The 25,531-nt window shown below is 40.1% G+C and overlaps 1 protein-coding gene and 1 long non-coding RNA gene across 3 annotated transcripts in view; one reads left to right on the forward strand and one right to left on the reverse strand.

The window, feature by feature from the left end:
* Positions 1 to 25,531, forward strand: part of CDYL2 (chromodomain Y like 2) — a 59,450-nt gene that overhangs the window by 9,452 nt on the left and 24,467 nt on the right. Inside the window, 1 exon segment of the mRNA XM_065640766.1 lies at positions 22,685 to 23,279. Within this exon segment, the coding sequence (XP_065496838.1) occupies positions 22,685 to 23,279 (595 nt within the window).
* Positions 1 to 25,531, reverse strand: part of LOC135991916 (uncharacterized) — a 93,389-nt gene that overhangs the window by 1,846 nt on the left and 66,012 nt on the right. Inside the window, exons 4-5 of one of the 2 annotated variants that reach the window (XR_010606669.1) lie at positions 11,992 to 12,087; positions 4,626 to 4,716 (exon numbers count right to left, since the gene is read on the reverse strand). This is a non-coding gene — a long non-coding RNA (uncharacterized LOC135991916). Of the gene's footprint in view, positions 1 to 4,625; positions 4,717 to 11,991; positions 12,088 to 25,531 lie in introns of those variants that run through there. The other variant, XR_010606668.1, reaches the window with a different exon arrangement.

Consider the following 25,531-nt stretch of genomic DNA (forward strand, 5'->3'; position numbering starts at 1 on the left):
GTGGTAGAAGCAAACAAAAAAGAGTAGAAGGGAGGAGGTGATGAAGTAACATTGAATCAAACATGCATAATAACAATGAAGTTTTGGCTCACTGCCGGAGCTCTGGCTAATAACTGGGGTAAAAGGGATAAACTAGAATACACTGGAGTAAATGCATGGAATGAGGCAGATGATCAAGTCAGTATAATTAGAAAACTATATCAATGTAATAAAATGTTTCTGATGAACAAAGCCAGCTTTCTCCTACTTCTATGAGAAAAGCATTTCAGCATCTAAAACTGTTTATTCACAACTTTTCTGTATTTACACTTTTCAATGGTCTTTGTAGGCTTCCTTAATGCTGTACAGGGTTGTTAATACACATTTATAAATCTTTAAAGGCTTTACCTAATTATACATTAAGAAGCCACTATCTTTTAACAAACCCTTCGAGTTGCTATTGTGTTGGGTTTTTTTTCCAGAAATGGTGACTACTAATATACTGAAATATAAACAGTCTAATTTCTAACTGACGAGCTCAACTTGTCAAATTCTTTCACAGATACAAAAATTAACTTTTTTTAACTGCAATAAGCCCTGGTATTGTAAACTGTTCTCAGATGTCAGACTAACTATGAAAGGGAGAGCTTTGCTCATGTGTCTTGTTAGTCTTAGTAATAAGAGAGATGTTACAAAATAAAGTGTGACATTCCATAGTTTTTTAAAAGACTACTTTGTAAAATTTGTTTGACTATGCTAATGGACTTTCCTTTAAATGTTATGCAGTTGGAAGTTTGCTCTAAAAATATTTTTGAAACCGTTGAATCATTTCCTTTTTTGGAGAAGGGACTGTTTTGCGAAATAGAAAATCACATTATCACATTAATACATCTGATGAATTTGTCTTTCAGAAATCTTTTTGCAATAGGTTTCAGGTGTTTTAGCACAAGAAATCTGACAGGAAAATTGCTGGGGAATTCCTGCTAAATACAGTTCACATGAAAAGAAAATGCACAGTAATGTTTACTGGGCTCACATATGGATTCTGAGACTCTTAGACTGCAAAGATGTCGATCACAAGGTTTTTTGGTGATTAATGTAAGGGAGGAATAGCATACTCCAGTGCAAACGTGAACGCATGAATTTAGGATGACACAGCATGAGAAGACCTTTGATGAGAAGTGATTGAACTCATCTCAGAGGAAGCAGCAAGCTTTTAGGTTCAGCAATGGCGTGACACAACAGTATAGCTCCAAATTAAATAAGAATATGACTCAAGTATCAAAATCCATACAGGGCGGAGGATGGAGACTTTCTGGATCCCAAATGAAGTACTAGGAGTTACAGGGAAAATGACATTTATGTACTAAAATGCCACCACATGACTCCAGGGGAAAAGACCTGGAAGTTCTTGAAGGAATAAATACTGATGAGGGGCAATTAAAACTTCGTGATTCAACTGCAGTAACCGGAAGCAAGACTGTAATAGTCTGGGTGCCCAAACCCAGGCTTTTCACAATCCAAAAATGTGCAAAGTTGAAAAGCAGCTTCAGCTCTTATGGAATTAAACATTACCACTGGTTCATCATTTTCTTCTGTGTGGAAATGTCAGAACTGATGCACTGTAACAGCCAGAAAAGGAGGTGTTAGAGGTGATGAGGACCTTCACAATGTTTTATCCAACTAGTCGCTATTATGTACCTAATATGCAGACGAATACATAGTAGTATACAGTATTTGTGTAGTCAGCAAAATACACCTGAGTATGGAAACAGTGATAAAAGTAACAGGAGACTGAAAGAAGCGATAGTTATCAGCTTCAGCTCTTTGGCAGCAGAAGAGCAGATTTTTTTTTATTAGTTTTTTTTACAGTTGAAATGCAAGATGACTGCTTTTCTGTATATATATTAAAAACAGAGTGTGAGACACGCAGGTAAATTAAAAATAGACAATTCAGACTGCAAAATTTAGTAACATGGAATGTTTCCGTTACTTACCTTTATGGCCTGATAATGTCTTATGTACAACAGAAGCCCTGATCATGTGTGCACTGATGATACACAAAAGATGCAACGGAAACCCCAGAGAAAGCTGTTTGATAATGTATTTTTACATATACTGGGGTAATAGCAGCTTTTTTACTTTACACCCACAGAAACACTCATGTTTCTTAATAAAATGAAAAGGGTGAGGCCCTTGGCTGCCTTCTATGGCCTTCTCACTGCTGCATTTTGTCTCTTGGTGTCAAGTGCAACGATTGTCAATTAACTGTGGGAATCGTGTGTCCCCGAGCAGAACTGTTTGGCATCAGAGGGCTTAGCGATGCCTTCGGAGCGCAGGTGATGTGGATCGGCTCCTTCCTCAGACTCCCCTTTGGTTCAGAACCTGCCGTTTTGTACATAATACTGATGTGCTAGTACCTGTAGGGAAGCTGAAGTTCAAACACACCATCAGGCTGCCTGCGGGACCTGACGGCAGCTGAGGAGCATCGGATGGTTCTGCCCCTCCGTGTCCTCGGCCAAGGAGCATTCGGAGGCTGTTGGCAGGAGGCTCATCCCCCACCTCCCGCCGTCATCGCCGCTGCCATCTCACCAGCTGTGAATGACTTTCAGTGCCTCTCCCATGCCCTGATGCGCACTTGTATCAGGTGACAGATGAAAGCAGGAGTGCCAAGGTGGCCTTGTCATCCCTCCCTGCTGACTAAGGCCTATGCAAACAGTACGTTGTAGGGCATTTATCAAGTGGATCAAGATAACAAAAATTCCAAGCTCCAGGGAAGACACCCTTTAGTTTTTTTTCATCATACACATCGCAAGCTTTGGGTTATTATTCTCGTCAATCTTTCATTACACTGATAGAATGCACTTTCGTCGAAGACCAGCATGGCTCAACATGTGGACTGCCTGTTGTAGTTCGTAATCTTGTATGAACTGTTGTCCCCACTGCCTCGGAAAGCTTCACGGAATTGCAAGACGAATTGATGGCAGACTGCTGTTTCTCCCGATTGAATAACATGTCCCCTCGCTTTGTCATGAGCACCACAAAGGATGGCAGATTTTTCTCCTGCGTTGTTTAACCATCCTACGCTTTGGCTTTCTGACATGACATTACTTACAGTATTTCTAGTGAATACCAGGGATACCACATTTCTCACTCTTAGAAAGGGTATCAAATATTGCAGTGTGTGCGTGGTTACCACTTATTGACAGGCTACCGTGGGCTGTGATTTGAATTGTTCCGCAACTGTGCTGCCGTTAATTTTTGTGCTTCAGCCACTCATATCACATACCACTGAGCGCCTGCTGTGTTTAGAAGACAAAGGCAGGTCTTTTCACGGGAACCGGACCTTCTTCATGTACCATGAATGATGCAGTTTTCCTTCCATGCTATTAACTGCTGCTCTTGGAGCCTATTTAGTATACAGGGCAAAAGTCTTGCTTAGTGATCAGTTAATATGTGTAAGCTACTCTTGTTCTGGATATGCAATCTGCATTGCTGTTATATCGTAGAGTATACACCCCTTGATTTTTTACAGTCCATTTCAAGATATGTGTCCGAAGTACAGTTCACAAACCAAGGACAACATTTTTGTGCAGCTTGGAACAGCTCTAATGGAACTTTCCCTAAACATCTTTCTTCATGTCCAGCTGCTGTTGCTCCAGTTACCACCAAAAAGCAGCCATTCCAAGATCACAAGCATCTCTGGCGATCAAAAGTTTTAGTCTAATGGCGGTTCATCTTTCAAAGTGCAGGGTTACACACTGAGGATGTTGTTTAGTACTGAGAATCACAAAGATGTGTTTTGGATGTGTATTTAAATGCATACGCTTTTACAGGCACTGAGGGGATAGCTGGGGATTGCCTTCAGATATTTAGTATTTGATATATCACTTATTCAAGATTTGGAAAGCACTTGAGCAGGAAGCCTCGGGGTTAGCAGAGGAACTGTGTGATAAGCCTTAGATCTCACAGAAGAACTGATAGCAAGACCTACCTTTTCATTCCCTGTCTGATGACACAGTGGTGTAATAGGGCTTTGCAGTGACAGATACAGTGTCACTGAGGGGGACAGAGGATGAACCAAGGCTGTTTTCAGTCAGTTTGGGTGGTTTATGTCTTTTGAAGTGACTAGTCTTTAGCTCTATTTTTGAGAAGGTTACTTGAACCTCTGACTCAAACAGAGCCATCCCCGAATGGGGTAAACAGGTAGCTGCCGCCCGTCTGGGACAGAAACTGCAGACTGTGCGGAGCACGTTCCCCTTTGCAAACATGGTGGCAGCTGCTTTCGATCTGTGGCTTCTCGCTGCTATTGTGTGAGGGAATCACACTCTCTGAGTTTCGAGAGCCACAACAGAGAGTATGTAAAGCTGTGGCTCATTTAGGGCTGGATGTTATTTTAATGAGCTTAATAAATCCTCTATAGGACTGAGAGTCTCTTTGGAGTTCTCAGTCCTGCAAAGCAGCGCTCTCAGTCTGACCTTAGAGCCGTGGACACTGTCGAGCTCTACGAAACGGCAGCAGTTGTGTGCTGCACCAATTTCAGCAACATCAGCAACCCGAGTGTAAGTAGCTCACCCGCTTTAGCAGCTGGTTTCAGCATCGAGTTGATCAGACCTCTCTGAACGGAGCTGAAATGACGTTGCACAGCAAATGGCTTCCACCGCCCTAGGTCCCCACGTTCGCAGACCTTCACAGAAGTCCAGGAGGTCCATACTCGTGTAGAAACAAACTGATTTGCTTTGTGAAATAAGTATTCACAGAAGATAAGGAGTTGGCTTTTTTTGTTAACCAAGCTCATCACATGGTTAAAGCTGAAACGTTTATGAATGTTAATATTGTTCTTGTAAAACATGAATGGCAAGGATTTGTTTCATGTGCAGTACGGACACTGACCTTCAAAGGGCAAAATTCATTGCAGCACCATTTATCTCACTTTTAGCAAAGCAGGATGGAAGGAGATCTCTTAAGTTACTAATTGTACAGTCGTGGCTATCGACTCCTCCTCACAGTCAGCCATGTCATGTAACCATTGTCATCAAAAGAAAGGGATGTTGGATCAGACTGGGTTTTACAATGAGCAGGATTCTTGCTTCCTGAAGTTAAAGGTTACTCCTGGAAAGGATTTTTAACACCCATCTCCTGTAGTGGTTTAGGACTGAAAATGCACTGGAGGAAAGACTCAGCCAGCCAACACTCAGGCCTCCTCTGCAGAAAAAATATTTGCCATAGAAACCTGAAAATGACTCAGGGTGATGAACTGGTATAATTTTAAAAGAAAAGTGCTATCATCACACCTATTTTCTGGCTACAGTACAGTTTTATTAATGAACATTGTATTGTAGATTATGTATTCTTGGACAGTCTACTTTGGAACACTCAAAAACTAAAAAGTTACTTTTATAAAATTATTCCAGTGTGCTTTAATACGAAAAGCTGAAAAAAATGGTAGATATACCAAGAAAATTAAAAGCCCTAGGGCTAAATATTTTTATAAAAGTAATTTAAAAAACAGAACTTCAACTAACCAGGTTGACCTTGCTCGTCACAGTGCTGGAGAGATTTGGTTGTGCATAGCTATGAGTATAGCACTGTTTAAATAACATATCAGAATCTACCAGTGGTATAATGCTTTGTGACTTCTACTAAGACATAACCTATAGCTTTTGACTCTGATAATTAGGGTAATGCCTGATGTGCTAGGTTCTGCTGTCACTTACAGGAGCATAATTTATGTATATTAAAAAAATAGATGTTATCATACTATTTGGTAAAGCCGTGTTTCCCTTCCTTTTTAATTAAGGCTTTTGAAAAGGTTTTCAGGTATCGAAAACCAAAAAATACTTTAGAATGTGGCGCTTAAGTGAACATATTCACAACTTTGCAGAATGCTCGTGGTGCAAAAGCTTGTGGCTCTCTTTCAGGAAAACGAAAGCATCTTAGAACCCAACAGGGTGGCTGTACCTGTCCTTAAGATAAATCTGCGCTGCTCATTTTTGTGTATGTGTAGCTCAACAAAGCAGAAATCTCCCATGCGACATATGGATAAGGCAGTCACTTTCCTCACCAGCGGGGACATATTTAGGCAACGCATACAGTGACGTCAAGATCTTTTCTAACCCTAAACCACTCGGTCTACTCTGAACGCTCTAAGGCGCTTCCTCTGTGCTCAGCCCTGCTCTGTGCTTTTCCCGTCCCATCCCATCCCATCCCGTCCCATCCCGTCCCTTCGTGCTGCTGCTGGAATTGCCTTGGCTTTGGGAAGCCCCCGGCAGCCCCAGCCCCTCCTGCCTCTCTCTGCCCTCCTCACCCACAGGGAAGCCTGGAAGGTGAGACAGGTCGGCCACAGCTGAGTCCACAGAAATTTGGCTTTAAAATTAAGCTCAAGATGTACAGCCTTCATGTAGGCTACAAAAGTCTTACAAGGACAGGGAAGTGCAGCTTACGGACTTTCATCAGTGAATGAAAATCTCATCGGTACTCGGCTGCCCTGGACCGGGGACCTCAGGCTCCACTAATGCGAAGGACTGACTGAATCCACCCCACCGAGTTCCCTGACCTCTGAAATGCAGAACTGGGTTCTTTTGGTAGAAATTGACTCACTAGTCATGAATTTCATTTGAGAAAATCACATCATTTTTGGTTTGCTGTCTGCTCCGAAGTGACAGCAGTTCTCTTACGTACCCCAGCAGTCTCAACAAACTATTGAGTAAGTTTGAGGTTGAGAAGAAAATACTGTTGCTTCTTCATTTCCCACAACACCTCTTATGGTGAATCACTTGTGCTTCGTGAATGGTCTCAGGTCAGCAAAACCAACTCCTTTCTGATTTTCAGGCACATGTATCCAAAGGATACTAATCTTTGGATAGACTTGAATGTACTTTGCTATGGTAAAAAAAAAACACAAACCAGTAACCTCAAAGTATTTAAACTCTTTCCTTACATTTGATGAGTGCTTTGTGTGCCTGCTTTCAGAACATTCCTAAAGTGTTCTGTTTTGTTTACCTAGTATTTTTTAATTTATAGCATGTGGTTTCAAAAACCCCAAATACTGAAAATGTAACTTTCATATATGACTTCTTTGTAAGGTTTTGCACTTATGTAGTATTATGACTCCAAATAAATATTTAGCACTTGAATTTTCACAAACAAATGAGGATTTTCTTGTCCTGTTTTAAAAAGGGTGCAGATTTATGTGGATGTAAAACAGTTTGTAGACAGATGTGGGTAATTATATAGTTGTACACAATGACTCAGTATAGCACAGGGGAAAACTGTTCTCTTTGTCCATATGACTGAACGCATGGGTACAGATTTAAGATAATAAGTAATAAACTTTTGGCATAGCAGGAATAAAACTGGGGCACAGAACTGAACACTGCACATCTTCCTTAACGTTTATTTTTTCCTTTTTCTTTAGTCAAAATTGTGCCCTCTTTAAGAGATGCATTATTTTTCTAAGCAATAAAACAAAGAAAAGAAGTGACTTATATTGATCTGGTGAATGCGGTCATTATATTCCTGCACTTCCTAAAAATGTTCTTCCTCAAAATTATGTGAAATAATGTGAATTTGAACTTCGAACACAAGTGATGAACCCTAATGCTCATGATGAAATTTTACAATATGGCTTCTGAAGCAGCTACAAAATTTTAGACAGAGCCATCACATTAGCACCCAAATTTTACAAAACTTAAAGAAATATGGAGACCATCTGTTCAGTTAGCTGCAAACCACTTTGCAGGATTTAAGGTCTGGAAAATGAAATTATCAAGCAGAGATATAAAAGGTATCAGTGGCTGGAAGTTTACTCGTCGTAAATTAGAAATGAGATGCACTTTTAAACATTAAAGTTATAGCATTTTATTTATAGCACATAGAAAGATCCACTAACAGCAATGGTGTACTTGCTGTGAATCACTTCAAATTAAAATATGAAGATTTTCTAATAGATGTTGTTTAACTAAATCAGAATTTGGGGCCTGATGTGGAACTGCTGAATGAACCATATTCTTGTGTCACCCAAGAGAGGCAAGATGGGTGGAATTGTCCCTTCTGGCCTCCAGATCTGTGAATCTGGGAGCCTGTAAGTAAAGTCACGACAGTTAAATAGACAAGTCGGGGCCATCGTACTGAAAGGGAACATCGTTCCTCTTGAATGGCAGTGGCATTGGTAATTCTTCAGTGCTATGGTGTATAAAACTTACTCTAGATCTGTAGGTTTTTTCAAAATGTTATCAAGACACTACATCCCCAGACTAATAATTCGTCAAAAAAAAGAAAACTTCAGTCACATTGAAAGAAATCTTGTGGTATCCTGTGTCGTTCACTCTGGAAGGTCACTACTATTTTAATAGTTTCATGTTTTTCGTTTTTAGACTGTACTACACAATAAACACATAAAATCCCAGAAAGCTCAAGCTCAAACATGCTGAGTCTCTTTCACCATTATTATTAGAACATCTGATGAACAGGACATTATTAGCCCTTTTTTTTAAACAGCGGTTAAAAACTTGGAGTTTTAAGAAACGCGTGGTGACCAACTATTCAAGAATGAGTTGTAGTGTGTGAATAAACTATATACAGCACATATCACTCTCATGTAGCAGAAATTTTCATTACTTTAAACAGTTACAAATAAACTATTTCAGACTATAAGTCTTTAGAATTATAAATTTTCTCACTGTGCATGTAGCATATTTAGATTATCACAGGATGCCATTCACTGAACGATTACTTACATAATTAGGTTTTGTGTTGCTCACAAATCCTGTAACTAGGCAGGGGAAAGAACCCAGATCCTAATATACAAACCGGGGTACAAGAGAGCTTGAAAAATCTCTTTGCTCTCTGAATACGTACTGTAAAAAAACTGAAGTCAAATAAATTTTTATGTTGAAGAAAAAATGCAATTATGTTCCTTACACAAAACTGAAGTGGCTTATTGATTAATTGGACAGGACTCTCCAGTGTTAAGATGTATAGTATTATGAAGGGTTTTAAAAAAAATCAGAAAGTACGTCACCAAACAATTGTAAGTGGAAAGATTTCAGACATTTTTGTTATCTTGACTAAAAATTATTTCATGTTATGTGGCCATCAGAGGAGGTTACTGAACACTTCAGAGTGCTCACCTGAGTAAGAAAAATATCCAACAAAATGTAGGAGATGTAGTGGTTCATAGACTTTGGTCTTCCTGTCACCTTCAGAAGAGACTTTCCAGCCACTTAGAGAGAAACTGAAGAACGTTCCCCATTCATTTTTCCCCAGTGGCTGTCACCTAACTGGCATATATCCTTACAAGTGTTGTAAAATATCTCAGATTGCCTTTTAAAGTAATTCACGAGTGCGAACTTGCCTTTTAAAGCCTGCACTGTTTGTAATTGTGTGCGTTAACGGAATCAAAAAGGCAGAAATGGTCAAGATAATGCAGCATACGGTCCGGCAGGTGTTGGATTTGCCCTGTGCTGCACAGGGTGTTTTCTGAACGCTGCCTGTGACATCCAACAGCCAAGGGCAAGGTCTCTTCCAGAATAATACCCAATTTTTAGACTGCAAACTAACATCTTTGTCTTTGGGGCACGCTGGGCGATCGTTAGCACTGCTCTGACAGACACCCTGTACTAGATTTTGTCATTAACATATTCTGACCATTTAATTTTCAGAACAAGGAAAACATTATGGCACACAACATATTAAAGGAAAGTGCTCCCTGCTCCGAGCTCCACCTGTTCTGCTGTTAAATAATAGTAATGATCATTAGTAGCCATTTAGAAGGATAGATTGGCATGGTGCTTTGTAACTATGAAAATAACCTTTCAGGGCAGTAATTGGGGAAACACAAACTCTCTAGGGAGATCCTCTGATGATGTAATGACAAACTGTCAGTTTGTTAAAATCCTTCTTTCATGACCACCTGAAGTTTCTTGTTTCCTTGGAATTAAACTAGAAACTTTAACCACGTGCGTATCATCTTCAAATCTTCAAAACATCACAATATAAAATACTTTTTTCGTCTTATCTAGAAGGCAAGTTTAGTTGCATTTTAGATAACTTACCAAGTTTAGTTAACATCCCTAAAAATATTCCAAAAAGGATGAGGTTTATGTTCCTTCATTAGGCTACAGCTGGCAAGCATAATAAAAGCAGTATTTATCCCCAGTATTTATCAGTATTTCTGTTGAAGTAGTAAGAATATAACACTCCTCCATTATGGGTGTTACTGTTTATTTCTACATGATTTTTTCTACACACACCTTTGTACACAACTGCTCTTTGGTGGAAAAGACAGGTTGATGTATGTTCAGAAATTCCTTATGTAATTCCAGAGCCATCCAACCCAGGTCTATTCTTTTTCCCAACAATGTCATTTTGTGAGTCTCTTACCCCTCCTAAGTGTGCAATGAACCCCTTGGTCTTGTCAGGACATTACGCTGCATAATCTACTACAAAACCACTAAATAGTATACAAGCAGCAGCTAGCACAAATACTAAATGCAGATATGGAGCACAAGTTAATCTGGGGGTTTTTTCCTATTTTTGTATTGCTCACTAGGCTTCAAAAGAGATTTGCTTCATCAAAATTTTCATTTTGTAGACTGCTACACATAACAATTATTTCAATGCACCTTTCCCATTTTCAACACAAGGTCTGAAGACACTTTACAGAGAGGATGCTCTTTTCAGATAAGGCAGAGGAAAATGAGGAGGAAGCTGCCGCTAATTCCCTCATTTGGGTTGAAGAGCAAATATGTAGCTGCTATCACGGAGCACATTGTATGTTCACACCCCAGCTTAGCACATCCCTTGTTCTGCTTATACTGTAAATACTGAATGTTCATAGAAACACTGAAAACACGCTGAATAATTACTTCACAATGCATCTCAGGATTAAAAAGTGCCCATTTAATGACTAAGAAAACCTTTTTAACCTTGTGATTAGCTGAGCTTTCTCCTCTGGCCCATCTCTCCCGTGTACATCTCCGAGTAGATTGCTCTTGCTGTATGACCTGCAACTCAGCAAACCCTGACGGTATTGGGTCCAGGAAAGAAGGGAGTTCAGAGCTGCTTGTGGGAAACTCCCTTCCAGCTGCCTGGTAAATCTAAACTCGGCTTAACTGAGTTAGTTCATACACCCACTTCTACAGATTGCATAGAACTCAGTTTTCCAAATGGAGCTGCTTCTCCAAGTGGAAAAGAATTGATAAAGAAATAGTAAATTATTAGTAAATATTTTAGGCAAAATTTATGTATCGTAGAATAATAGAATAGTGTAGGTTGGAAGGGACTTTGGGAGATCATCTGATCCAACCCCTTGCTTAATGCAGCACCAACTTAATTAGGGTACTCAGTGTCTCGTTCAGTCAAGTTCTGAGTGTCTCCAAGGATGGATGTTCCACAGCCTCTCTGGACATCTGTTCCGGCATTTAACTATATGTGTAGTTTGTGGTAGAGATGATGGTGAGTTCATCAGAAGTTTATCACGGACTCATTAGAATTAGAAGACTAATTAGGTGTGAGATTCACAAGAGTCTCTAACAACTTATTAGCCATTTGTTAAAACTCTTTTGCAATTTCGTAAACCATTTGCAAGTGGGATTTTAGTACTAAATGTGACTCAGAGGCTTCTTATCTTAAAGTGTGAATTTAAGCTTCCATTCATAAAGTATCTGGAAAAGCGTATGGGTGTTGGAGCACCAGTGTATGTTGGTCTCTGCACTAACCCTCAATTAATAGCACGCAGACAGCTGCAGCCTTCCACAGCTGGCACAGCGCCACCGAGACAACATAACCAGCCTAATCCCAGTGAGACAAATGTAGGGAATATAACTCAGAAACCCTACATTTATAAAAATATAGTGGCCCATTCTACGGAGGCACATGGAACAAAGCCCTTTGCCACATCATTGCTGTAAATGCATCCAGGAGCAGCTGAGGTATTAACACAACCGCCAAGTTAGGAATCTGACTAACAAATACATGGAAAATTCCCCCAGTAATATATTCACCACTTACATATTCAATACTGCTTCGAGCACAGACATTTCTAAATGGTTCCTCAGCTTCATCAGAGTTCCAGTCTCACCCTGACGCTCGATACATCTGCATCACCTATCAACAAAAAGAGAAGATAGCCATAAGCATGGAGACGTGGCACACACCTCCACCACGACCCTCGGAGCGATGCGGCAGGTATCTCGAGCAAGATCTGTACCTCTCCGCCAGGAAAACCCCGGTGGTGCTCCTGGGGACCTCCCCGAAAGGAGTAATGGCTTCCAGCCCATAGCAACCCCTGCAGCTGGAAGTCCTGCCAGCACTTGGCTGCAACCCTATCATCAGGAATAATGACAGTCTAAAAGAACTCGGGACTCATCAATTAACACTTCCTTGGCTTGTGTGAATTACCGAGGCTGAAACAAGACTCGCTGAGGTCAAGGAGTGGTGAGCAGCTGTTGCCAAAGAGCTTTCAAGAGGATGTGGGGCCTGAGGACAGCAGAAGGGTCACCTGTGGTTGTCCCCTCCACAGCCCCTCCGATGGCAGCTCCCGGGGGACTCTGCCCTTGCCGGAGCAGCTACAGGAGCGTAGTCGGTCTGACTCACGGCAGACATTTGTACAGCACAGATGTGTTAGAGCCTTTCGTCTTCACTGTCAGCAAACATCCTCACACAGAGTCCATCTAGTTGCTCCGAAACACACTCTCATGTGAAGTCAATGGATATGCTTTTATGTCTTTGCACCTCCCCATTTACAGCACCGTCCCCACGTTTTACATGCAGATTTCTAACTAGCTGCACACTCGGATGATTTTAAATGCATCTGTGTGATGAACGCTGGCAGCTTTCTGCACTGCCTGTCCTGCTGTCCGTAAGACAGCTCGTTCCTTCCAGGCACCAGTAGTAAGTTGGTTTTACACTGGACAGAATTCAGATCTCAAACACAGATTAAATCTGCAGTGCAAACCAATGCAATAATTGAGGCCAGAACTTGGACTACTGACCCTGCTCATCTGAATGCTATTTCTGACCGGATAATGATGTATTATTCTTCCTTTTTGACAATTACTCTTTCACAGATAATTTTTGAAATTTTATGTGCCATTTTTCTGTGATGTTGCAGTGGTATCCTGGATACTTATAAAATTCTGTGCTCTTATCATGCCATTATAGTTGCCTAAAGCATGTTTCTTTACTCCTTTTTTCTGCTCTGCCTTCCTTTTTGGCTCATTTCCGTGTTCTGCCATCACATTGGCTTCATTTGTGTAACTAAGAAAATGAAGAGTTCTACTGAATTCTGAAAGAAACCTTTGTGTTTCGTGACTTTTTTCTCTTATCCCACTACTTTACAAACTGCTATTTCAGCTTTTCACTCAAAGGATCGCCCCTCAACCTTCTATATTGTGCAAAGTTATCTATTTTTAGCCCTTTCCTTCTGAAACTTATCCCTGCGTGGTTATTATTCACAAATTTGACAGCTACTACCTTTGCTATATGGATGCTCCAAACCAGTAGCCTCCTATCCTAGTTTGGGTAGAAAACATGAAAGGGATATATGTTTTACCCTTCTGACATCTCTTTATCCCTGTCCAGCCATTAATATAACACAGACAGAGTTCTTCATTTTCCTCTCCCTCCTGTCTCAGTGACGGGGAAGATTTTACCATCCTCCTTAATGTTCAGGCCTGTAGGCTGGGAATTCTTCTTGACTTGCTGCTCTGCCAAATACGTATTGATCATTTGAAAAATACTTGTCTCTCCCTGTATGCAGCAGCTAGAAAACAAATCCTGTCACGGGATATTCTTTACACCATACTCAAAAGTTGCTATTCCACATCCTGTATCTTGGGAGTAACTACTTAATTGTCCATTTGTCCTGTTTTGCAACACAGAGATTTAATTTTTACCAAGCCATCATTTCAGTAGAGGCCGTGTTCCTCGAAATTATCTGCAAAGCTATTACATTGTCCTCTTTCAAAGATCACCAAAATTCACTTCAAAAACTTTGGTAAGAAGAGCGTGGTGTACAATGGTGTCATGGTTTATTCCCAGATGGCAAACAGGACCACGCAGTTGCTCACTCACCTCTCCCAGCTTCCTGTGAAAATTAACCCTATCCCAGCCAAACCAGCACAAATGGCCACTTGGACTGACCAGTATCACCTTGTACTCCCAGTACACTGTACCCTCCTGTTGTCTCTCATCAATCTGGTGCATAAGCTTTGCAAAGCCAGCAAGCCACACTCGGACATTTCTCCTCAGTTGCCACACGGAGCTGGCAAAGCCTCTCTGAAGAGCCAAAGCTCCCGGTTACACTGAAATCCAAGTCTTCAGCACCTATGGAAACCACCGAGTGACAAACAGCTCCCCAAAATCTAGGCTTTCATTTCTTCGTGCTCAAGTTTACTGCTTCGCTGCAAAAGGGCTAAGAAAATATTTTTCTACCTACCAGATGAGAACATGTGGCTTATTTTATGACAGTCGTACCAGTAGCGTTTGTAAAGCAGTGAGTCAGTGGCAGTACAGCAGAGTAGTTCAAATATTTATTTATACTGTATTATAGGCAGACCTTTGTATTTTTTAATGTGGAATCTTCACTTCTGGCTAAGCTTTGGGATGGATGTAAAAGTGTTGCACTGATGTCCTGACCTTAAATTGAATCTTCCTGAAGTCCATATGGTGGAGAAAAAGACTTGAGCGAGCTGTACAACAGAACACTAAAATAAGCTGAACAAGGTAAAGGAGAACAAACTGCACATGAACATAAACCAGCATTATTATTTTTTTCTAATGATATCAGGTGAAGCTTTTATGTAAATTAATAATTGCTTCCTGCATTTCTGGACTTGCTTTAATGTTGGTGAAAAGCAACTTCAGTGATAATCGTGTATTTATTTTTTAACTGCTGCTTACACATTTCCACATCTGTTTGGAAACATGAGTATTTTTTAACAAATTCCAGGCAGTTTTACTGAAAGAACTGTGATCTGGCCACATAAACACTGGTTGGCTTAGAAGTCTCCTCAAGTCCTGCTCCTGTTCCTATAAACTGCTTTTAAAAGAAAAGTAAAAAACCTCATGGTTTAAATCCCAGGGATTCCTTCTTTGATTTTACTTGGATCTAAGTGGGAATAACTCTGCTGACTTGCAGCACTGTGAAGGAAGCAGTGGCCGAATCGGGTCCTTACCAGGTTGTGCTGAACTCTTCTGATAAACACACACGTTTCCCACACACGTACTCTCAGATGATCTAAAACTGGAGAATCCCATTGAATTCAGCAGAGAAACATTTGAGGCAGAAATCCCTGGTATTACAAAGCTGAGAGCCACACACGTGGCCAAACCAGCCAGCTCTTTGTAAAGCTTAGTAAAATATTTTGTCTTCTTGAATTTAGATTTCTCATTCATCTTTTAGTCATCTGTGCTTGTCACAGAAATAGACTGTACAAGAACAGTTCTGCTTCAAGCAAACTTCATCCGTGTCTCAGTTCTCCTAGATCAGCAGCATACACTAGCTGTGGCTTTAAATCTCTCTTAGGATAGTAAATAGGAACAGAAATTATTTTTTACTTTGTTGGTCTACAAAGCAGGGAAATATCTGTTGTTTCTAAATTTAAAGCATGCGCTATAACGTTCTAAATGAATTTAGCAGGATAGTAAAAGTTACCAGCTGTACTTCAGTACTGAAATAAAAGTAAGCATTTGTCATCAAATTCAAATGTTCTAGATGGCATTGTAACAGATTCATTCTGAAATAAATTGTGCCAGCAAGTTTGTAGAGGGTGTCTTCAGAACTGACCACTTTTTAACTTAAAGGACATCCAGAATTTGGTATGGCCTGCTTCTTGCTTTCCTTTCCTCAAGAAACATGAACACTGAAATAAAATAATGAACTGATTTATTGTACAAAAGCAAGCAGGGATTTGATAAATGAAATGCATCTTTATACTTTAAAATACATTAAAAACCCTGCGTTCTTTGGATTTCCACATATGTTCAATGTGTTGACTAATGTTTGTAGGTGAAAGGGATTTAAACCATATCCAGAGGAGCAGCCTTGAAGAGTTCTGCCCCACATTGCATGACAGTTCTTTTGATGACGCAAGTTCAACGTGGACTACAAAGGAAAAAATCCTGCCCTTCCTCCATAAAAAGAACATTGTCAAGATTACCTTACCTACTGCTGAAGAGTATCTTTATTTTTCAGCGCACTTTTCTTGCACCTTTGAAGACTGTTTTCCTTTCCAAATGCAAAGCTAAAAATGTTTTTTACAAAATGATTACATTTAAAAATGAACAGCTGTTGGCTGTGCAACCTATCAGCAGTAAGCCCCGGCAGAAATATGTTCTATATCATGAACATAACCAATATGAAAGGGCTTATGTGATGAAATACCCTACGATGACAGGGACTACATGTTGACCAAGAAGTCCCTTTCTGATCCCTGTGTCATCTGACAGTTTTCCAGTCCTTTTCCAAGGGACTGTATCAGTCTACACAAAAATGCCCTTCTTCCAGTGCAAGATCCTTGCGGATATTATTATTCCTGTTTGCTCCAAAAACCACAATGATTGTGGCACTTCCACCACTGGTATTCTTTACACACATACACTTAAATATCCTAATAAAAGAAGGGGATTTAGATTACACCCTTAAATTTATAGTGGGAGAGGGAAATGGCTTTAATGGACTGGAAGATTTGAGCACTGTAAGTCCTGACCGTAAAAAAAGAAAAAAAAAAAAAGGCTGCTGTAAACAAATCGAGGGAAGACAAGGGCACGAAAATGGGTTCTGTCAGCAACGGGGACAGATGGCACCAAGTGGGGAAACTGAGCCCTTGTTAGAGCTGGAGATGTGGCACCAGGACAGTTCTCAAAAGAGCCAGAAATGAACAACTGAGAGACCAGACCGGAATTTCAGTTTCAGCGAGACTGAACTTCAGAGAAAGGTGGGACTTCCAAGAAAAATGGCAGAAGGTCAGTCGAGATATGAGTGCGTCTCCATGGAGCTGGGGTTGGCTGGTTTCGGCAATCCAGCAGCCGGCTCTGTTTGATCTAAACTGCTCAGAAAGGCAGCTCTCACACAAAGGGGAAATCTTGTTGCTTGTGTGAGCAAGGAGCAAGGCTGATCTTTCCATTTCTGTAAAACACCTGCATGCCAGGGAAGGTAACTAAGAGAATATACTTACGCAGGCAAAATGCTGGGTCCGGAAAAGTCCTAGGAATGTGAAAACACCACTTCTAGCAGTAATTTCTAATTACCACTTCACTACTGTAATATACAGCTGACTTGCGGTGCATTGCTGCTTTTATAAACCCACAACATGGAATCACATAGCCAGATCCTCCACAGTGTTAGTGTGCGTCAGGAGAGGAAGATCGAAGTTGCAGGTTTACGTACAGGGAGCAGCAGGAGTTTTTACAGCATTTATTTGGTCTGTCGTAAGTCTTCATACGTATGTGTTGGAGGACACATATACTTAACGCAGTGGTTTTCAACCATGTGTAACATGAGGTTGATGACAGTGAAAACGCAGAACGTTCAGGATTTCCCTAGGAAGCTTAACACCTCTTCTGATTCTGAGAAGACTGTAGAAAATTAAAAATCCATACGCTTAAAAAGAGAAAAAAGGAACTGAATACAAAGCAGTGTCTTCTTGACATTAACAGGGTGTTGGCTGAACTTGCTGGGAAGATGTCATTTGATGTTTTCCCTGTGAATAATTCAGATGAGGCATGTCTTCCCTTTCATTTTTATGACTATCTAGCCCTTTCGCTTTCATTTTGACCTTTCAGGTGACTACGCAGATTTACTACCGGGGGGTTTCAGAGCTGGCACATTGATTGGATCTACTCTGGTTTTAAACTGCGGGTCAGATTCTGAAGAGAGTCCCAGCATCCATTCCACTATTATTTTTCTAACGTGAATACTGACTGCTGCACAAGATACGGTGCCACATTTTTCATACATCTGGAACAAATGCTCCAATTACCAGATTTTGAGAAATTAAATGCAAATACAAGAGAAACACAAATAAGTTACAAATGGAAGCAAGCGATTTACCACCAAATAAATACATTATTTCTTAAAGCAAATGCAACAAAAAGGAGGAAGTTAGGGCAATAATGAACTTTTAAGAGACAAACATGTTGAATCCAATGATCTTTATCTCCCTCAGAAATCTTACTGCCTTTCTTTCCTTGGTACTTTCTTCAAATACCCTTCAACACCCTGAGGCACAACATGGGACAAAGACCTCCAGTGAAAAAACACATAAAGCAGTACAAGTCCTGTAATTTATAGTAATGAAAAGCAGTTTTTCTAGTGCGTGTCATGGAATTGGTGTGCTCTTCTGTGCTGGGCACTAACAGAGACCATCTGAGCGTCACACACTACAGTTAAAATAGTTTACACAGATATGTGTGGTCAAAGAAAAGGAGGTGACATGTACTTCTTTTGGAAATCACTAAGTAGACAGGCAATTTTCCAAACTTTTCTGTAAGTTTATTGATCTCCTGGAAGGTGTTTTACTCCACAGACATAAGCACTTGATCACCAGGTCACAACACTTACATTTATGAAGCTCTACATATTTGTACTGTAATCGATTAGTATTTTTTAAATTTCACATTACGTTCAGAATGCAAACTTTTCGAGGTTTTATTTATGACTTTCATCCTAGTTCGTGCAGCTGTGTATGGCGCTAGGTTTAAGGCTGGCTGGAGGCTGAAATGTGTGTTGCAAATGCATTGGCACAGATGCCGTGGTCTCATCCTATTTTTTCTCTTTAAACATATTTATGTAGTAACATATCAGCACCTCAATTCATCCAGAATTAGCTGGGGCAGGAAGAGAGACACAGTGAGTCCGGGCAACTCATGGTCTATGTCACTTCCAGCACTGTCTTAACTGTGATACCCCTGCAAACTTTGTTTGCAGTCGTTTCAATTTTATTAGATTTAACTACTTAGTTTTCCAACCCAAGTATACTGAATACAAGGATTTGCCAAACTGTAACTACCAAGGTGACTTTTGGGAAGACGTTATTCAGTTTTCATTAAACACAGAACTGAGGGGGAAAATGGAAGATCAGACGTTGAAGCCGTAGATGTTTTCTGCATATGCTCATAATTGTGTATTGCTTATTCTAGGGAAGGAATGGAAGTATTATTTCTATTAATCACTTGCTGGCACAGAATTATATCTCATTAAGAAAACTCGTATGAATTTGTGAAACCTGAAGTAAATGCAGCAAGATTATAACTTTATGTACTACTTGTTAAAACAAATATACATCATAAAAAATACTGGTTTGTTATTACTGTGGACTGTGAATAGAAGAAAAATGGGTCAGAAAGTACCAGGTATGGGCAAAAAGCTGATATTTATGCCTACACTGAAGCACTTCACTGTACTCAGTGCAGGAACACAGTGGCACTCTGAAGGGGATAAATATCAATGAAGAACTTAAAACCCAAGAAGGAAAAGGGACCATGTTGAGGGGTCAGGTATGTCGATCCTGCCCTCAGATGCATCCAGTGATGAACAGTGAGGCAGTAATGAGGACAAGAAAAATATCTGCTCAGACTTTTTATGCATCATTAGTCAAGCCAGTGGGTATGATGGCTGAACCAAAAGCTCAAGGAAAACAACTAATTTTGGATCAACTCACTTTTTTTTTTTCATTTTCTCCCTAGCAAAACAGTAAACTGAGAAGGGGGTTGACTAGAGACAAAATACTTTGTCTTCAGTTTATTTAGTTCCTCTTTATTTTAGTTTTGTTAGTTAAATTGGAAGTTAAACATCGATAGCTTTGTTCCAAAAATGCTGTAACGAAATGCTTAGTCTTTCCCAAATATATTTGCTTTCTGAATATTTTTTCTGAAACTATTTATTGAATTTGACTCAATTTCATAAACACTTTATTTCTCCCTTCATGATGTGTTGAACTGGTTAATCACATTCTCCATTGCCAGTATTTTGTTTCCCAGAAACAAAGACCACTCATGTTTTCTCCTTTTATGCTCTTAATTGAAATGCATAATGCCTCATCACCAAAATACTTGAGTGTTTTCCATATTAAAAATGCTCTCCAAGAAACCTCTTCCTTTCACTTTTGCTCCCTGTAAGAGAGCAACAATGTGAAAATGAGAAATCAGTAGAGTTCAATTTAAAGATGAAGTGCATGAGTGAGAAAAGGTGAGGCTGAAGAGATACTTTTTGCACGCGATTGTGAAAATGGGAAGGTCTTTGTCCGCCCTTTCTGAGGTTCTTCCTCACGCAGCTGGTGCAATCCCTCAAAAGAAAGGCAGAAGTTACTTGGAGGCATCATCAACCTGACACAGAATTTGTGTTCCAAGTGCAAACTCCTGCATTAAAAAGGGAAGGGAATGCCCATATTGTTTAGCTAGTACACACAGAATAGCTCTAAACCAGATTCTCTACAGTAATGATAGCTGTGGTCCGCTGAGTTCTGCAGCAATTTAATTTTTTCCCCAGGACGCAAACATATATGTTTTGCTCCTTGGTATAGTGAGCTGCTGTAATTAAAGTAACAAATCCACAGACAACCTATAGGCCTCTACAGTGTTCCACGGTTCGATGTACAGTGTTCTGGCCAGTCCCAGATAGGAGGATGAGAAATATTTTAAAGCCAGGGATAATTTGGGCAGCTGCTCTCTATAAATTCAACAAGACCATAATAAGTCTATTAGTTTGACAGTTGAAAGTCACACATCCTAAATGAGGGGGGAAAAAAATGCCAGTTCATTTTTTTGTGACTAATTTTCCTCTTTTGAGACAAATGATCTCAAACTTGCCTGGGCTGAGCTTCAGTTAATTGTTTCGCCACACTGAGCAATCCTGAAGGGGACTGTGCTAAATTCAGAGTAAAGCTGATGCTTTGCTTTGCCGCTGTGGTGGTTCTGGGCAGATATTTGATAGGACAGAGCACGGGAACGAGCTGGTTGGGACGCTGCAGCGGAATGTGCTGGAGCTGGAGGAAAAGCGTCCACCAGGACTTGGCCACACATGTCTGAGCACAGTTCCCATGTAAATGAATGGAGACAGAAGTATAATGTTCAGGTGCTAATTACATTTAGACTGCTTTGGGGAACCCACCAAGATTTCTATGAATGCACAGTTGCAGCCAGTGAATGGACAGAAAGAATCCATTGGTTTGCTCTAACAGGGGATCTGAAAAGAACAATTGCTTCCTCTGCTGTGACCGCCCTTCTTCAAGGTTAAATTCTCCAGACAGATTCCACTGGTGTTCTTCACATGAGGTGATTTTTCTTTGATGAGCAATGTCAACTATTACATTAGCTAGCCACTTATTTATTTTTCTAAATTAAAAATAGTGCTTTTGACTAATGATAATGATTTTTTTCATTAGTGGCATCACACTCCAACTTTCCAGCAATGACTATTCAGGGCAGATGTTTGCCTAACAAAAACTCTTTGTTCTAAAAACCCTCCACACCTTCACCACAATTATCTATTATAATGCTTGATTCTTACTACCATTACAACATTTTTCTTAATTATTTGACCTAAATATCACTTGATGCAATTTAAACCCATGATTTGCTGTCCGCTCATAGTGCCTGGGTTTTCACATGCACTCTCCCTGCCAGTGCTGTGGTAGCACAAAGATTTCTTCAGTTGTACAGTCCGTATTCCACAACCGCCTGAAACTGTTCATTCACATCAGCTTGCAGGCCCAATATAGCCCTTTATCCCTTGCTGCAGAAATGTTCTTTAAACTGATGTTCTCTGATGTAGGTTCATTAAATGCATTACTTCTGCATAAGAATCCTGCCTTTATGCCTCTCATTTGCTTTTTTATTTAAATTGGTGCACTCACAAATTTTGTGTATTTACTCAAATGTTGCATTCATAAAGAATACGAATTTTTATAAGTTGGAAGTAGCAAAGTGGATGTACAGTAATGCAAATAAGATCTTGTAATTTGTTATAATCAGTTCTCTGTTCAAGATAGTTTCAATGAATAAGTATGGGGATGTTTGTAGGGACATAATGCACGTGTGGATTCAGGAGAATGATCAGTAATGGACAATATAGAAAAAGATGCTTTATTAAGGTCTTGCAAACAAGAGGTAGCTGAGGAATGTAACAGTAATTGTGTCATTTTACAACCAGATTTTTGCAGAAATTGTGCTTTCATTAAAGGTCTTCAGGGTCTCTCTTTTTTCTTCACATTGTGGCTATTGTAGGTTCCCAGATGAGATTTGATCAGGTGTTTATGTCTCTTCTCAATGTTTTCAGAAGGGGAAATGGCCTTGCTGTCAAACCCTGCATTCCTCTCCTGCGTTGCCAGGTCTGTTCCTGGGAATTCTTTGTCGAACACAAACACGTAACACTGATTCCCAATTGTCATGTCAATGGTTTATACATACACCAGGTAGGTTCTCATCAGCAGTCAGCATGGTCTCTGTAGGATCCAAGGGGAATGGAGTGTTGGGTGCGTCCTTGAAATCAAGGTACATTTAAATGTGGGAAATCGGTTGCTACATTTTGGCCAGCCTGGGTAGATTTCCATGTCAGAGTCAGTTCATCTTTTAGACACTCTATTTTAGGAGAATCTCCTGAATACTAAGGCATCTTTACAACATCAGGGAGGCCTTCCTAGCTATAAATGAAGAACATCATGACCAAACTATTCTTCTTTCTAATTTTTTTTTCTTCTTTTAGGTAGAGAGGATTGTAGACAAAAGGAAGAACAAGAAGGGGAAATGGGAATATCTCATTAGGTGGAAAGGCTATGGAAGCAATGAAGACACCTGGGAACCTGAACATCACCTCCTACATTGTGAGGAATTTATTGACGAGTTCAATGGACTACATGTTACTAGAGAAAAGCGATCGAGGCATGGGAAACAGGCCAGTGCTCCAAAATTTTTACGGGAAAGCCGTGGATCATCTGTTGAGAAAATCCCACATAGACCTTCTGAATCTGGGAAGTCCAAAGGGTCAACACACAAAAGGAAGAGAATTAATCCATCTCTTCAAAAACAGAAAAGAGGATACGCAGCAAAGCCAGCATCTGCTAATGACAGGGCTGCTAAAACTGTGACTTACCGAACTACTCCCAGCGGTTTACAGATCATGCCACTGAAAAAGCCACATAATGGGCTGCAGAATGGAGATGGCAGTCATGAAAAAGATTCTAGACATTTTGGGAATGGCTCACAACAGCAAAACATGGATTTAAATGATCACGAAGGAGAACAAAATTTGCCCAGCGTGTTGGAAGTTAATAATGATTCACCAGTTGTGAATGGAATTGGTATGTGATTTAAACAACTACAGTCTTGGGGGTGGGGGGTTAATTGCAGCAACTGCAAACAGAGAGTCCCCTCAGGGAAAAATCATTGTTGTGCTACACAAGTGATATGATGAGAAGCACATAAACAGGTATCACGTTCTTTCCCCGGATATTATACCATTTCCTTATCAGTTGGCTTTTCTCCTACCACTTCCCATGGAGGAACACGAAGCGGTGTGGGTGTTGTTACACACCTGTGCGGCGTCACGTTCTTGTGGGGAAATGGTGACCAGGCATGGAGTGGGAATGACAACGGAGGTATGGATGATACTGCAGTTCTGGTTTTGAGTATCACCAGGTAACAAATCACTTTTCAGTTATGCGTGCACAGACCCAGTGGTCTAGAAAGATCTGTATTATTTTAGAAACATAATTAATACCACTCTTGCTAAAGTATCCTGGTATGTCTGAATAGCATTCCAGTTCCTCAGTACTAATGCCAGTCGTACTCAGTACTCAGAACTGGCAGGTCCTTGTCTCTGACAGTAGGTGGATACATCCAAAGTCACAAGACATACTTTATGGGAAGGTACAAACAGCCTTGACATGAACGAGAAGAAACAGGAGAAATTTATTCCTAATCCCCATAGTCACTGACTGGCTTAGTTCTCAAAGAATAAAGGTTTATGTTCGCTATAAAACACTATTCAGTTTAAGGCAACTAAGTAGCTTCTCATGATCAATATGTGGCCAATCTTTTTTTTTCTTTAATCCTACCAAACTTAAAGCCTCGATGGTGCTTTGTGGCAGTAATTTCCAGGAGCTAACAATGAGATGCACATTTTATTTCAGCAGGTTTTTGGGTCTGGTGTTTTCTTTGGGGGTTTTTGACCTTTACTTTCATTGAATAAGCTCTTGTTCTTATATGAAAGGAAAAAGACTAAGACGTCCTGTCAACCTGTCGGCAGCCCCATCCTTTTAAGCCTTCCTACCATGTGGAAGTCTTCCAAGATTCTTGGTAGTTTTCAGTATCCTCTTGTGCATTCGGTGTGTGGGGTGTTCTTTTTAATACCTTTTAAAAACAGCAGGAGCTATTCCAAATGATTTCCTACTGCTTACTGATAGAGTGGCGATACAACCTTTTGAGTATTATTTTTTCTGCTGTTACACACTGCATAAAGGTTTTCATTGAGTGATACACAGTTGCTCTTAGGTTTTTTTCCTTGGTGGTTACAGTTAATTTAGAACACGGCTATATGTATGATCCCTTTCATTATGCGTTTAATCTGCTTTACTGTTGCCAATTCATCTTTTTCTTATGACTCAGTGAAGCTCTTCAAAATCTTTCCTAGTTTTTACTCTACTTATTTTGTATTCCTTTCAAATTTTCCTCTCATACTTCTCTTCCCAGTTCATTAATATGTACATTAAATAAACTAATCCTTCTGCAGGTCCTTGGGGCAGCCAACTACTAATCACTTGACATGATGAAAAGTAACCATTTGTTCCAATTATTTATTTTTATTAGCCACTTTCTGTAGCCCATGATAGCACTCATTTCCTTAACAGCTTCTTGTGAATTGCCCTGCCAAAAACTTTTCAAAAGTCAACATAAATTATATCACCCCGCTTTCCATTTTCCACCCTACTGGCAACCCAGGAAATGCTACTTGATTTGGGAAGCAGAACTGACCTTGCCCAGTCTGGTGCCTCCTGGAGCTGCTTGGACCTTTCAATCCAACCATCAAATATTCTGTTAAAGGCTCCCAAACCAGCAAAATGTGTGGTCAGCTTTAAATGCATAAGTAGCCCCAATGATGTTAATGACACTTCAAATTGAGAGTGCCGGCTTTTGTATTTTGATGAGTTGGAGCTCATAGGAGACTGCTTAAAAAGTTACCTGCTTCTTTAAAAATACTTCATATCTCATTACAGATAAGCATAAAGTTATTTTTCTTTGATTTCTTACCGTTTCTAATGATTTTTTTCTAATAATTTGTTTTATGTTATTCATTGGAGAAGTTCTGACACAAAATGCGTCTTTAAAATGCGTTAATTCCCATATTTTACTGCCTTCTTTTTTTAAATGAAGAACTAAAGGGCTACAAAGAAAGGTCAAACGAGCCTTCCATTTGTCCCCAGAGGAGCTAATAAATGGCATCCACCACCCCCCGCTTTTCAGAAGCAGCCGGGTGTTCTGCCGTGACCGGAGGGCTCCTGGCCTGGCCGCTGATGTGTGCAGCTCCTTAAAAACATTTCTTTCTGATGGCTTT

This window comes from Caloenas nicobarica, chromosome 9 (assembly GCF_036013445.1).
Source record: "Caloenas nicobarica isolate bCalNic1 chromosome 9, bCalNic1.hap1, whole genome shotgun sequence".
Classification (NCBI taxonomy): Eukaryota; Metazoa; Chordata; class Aves; order Columbiformes; family Columbidae; genus Caloenas; species Caloenas nicobarica.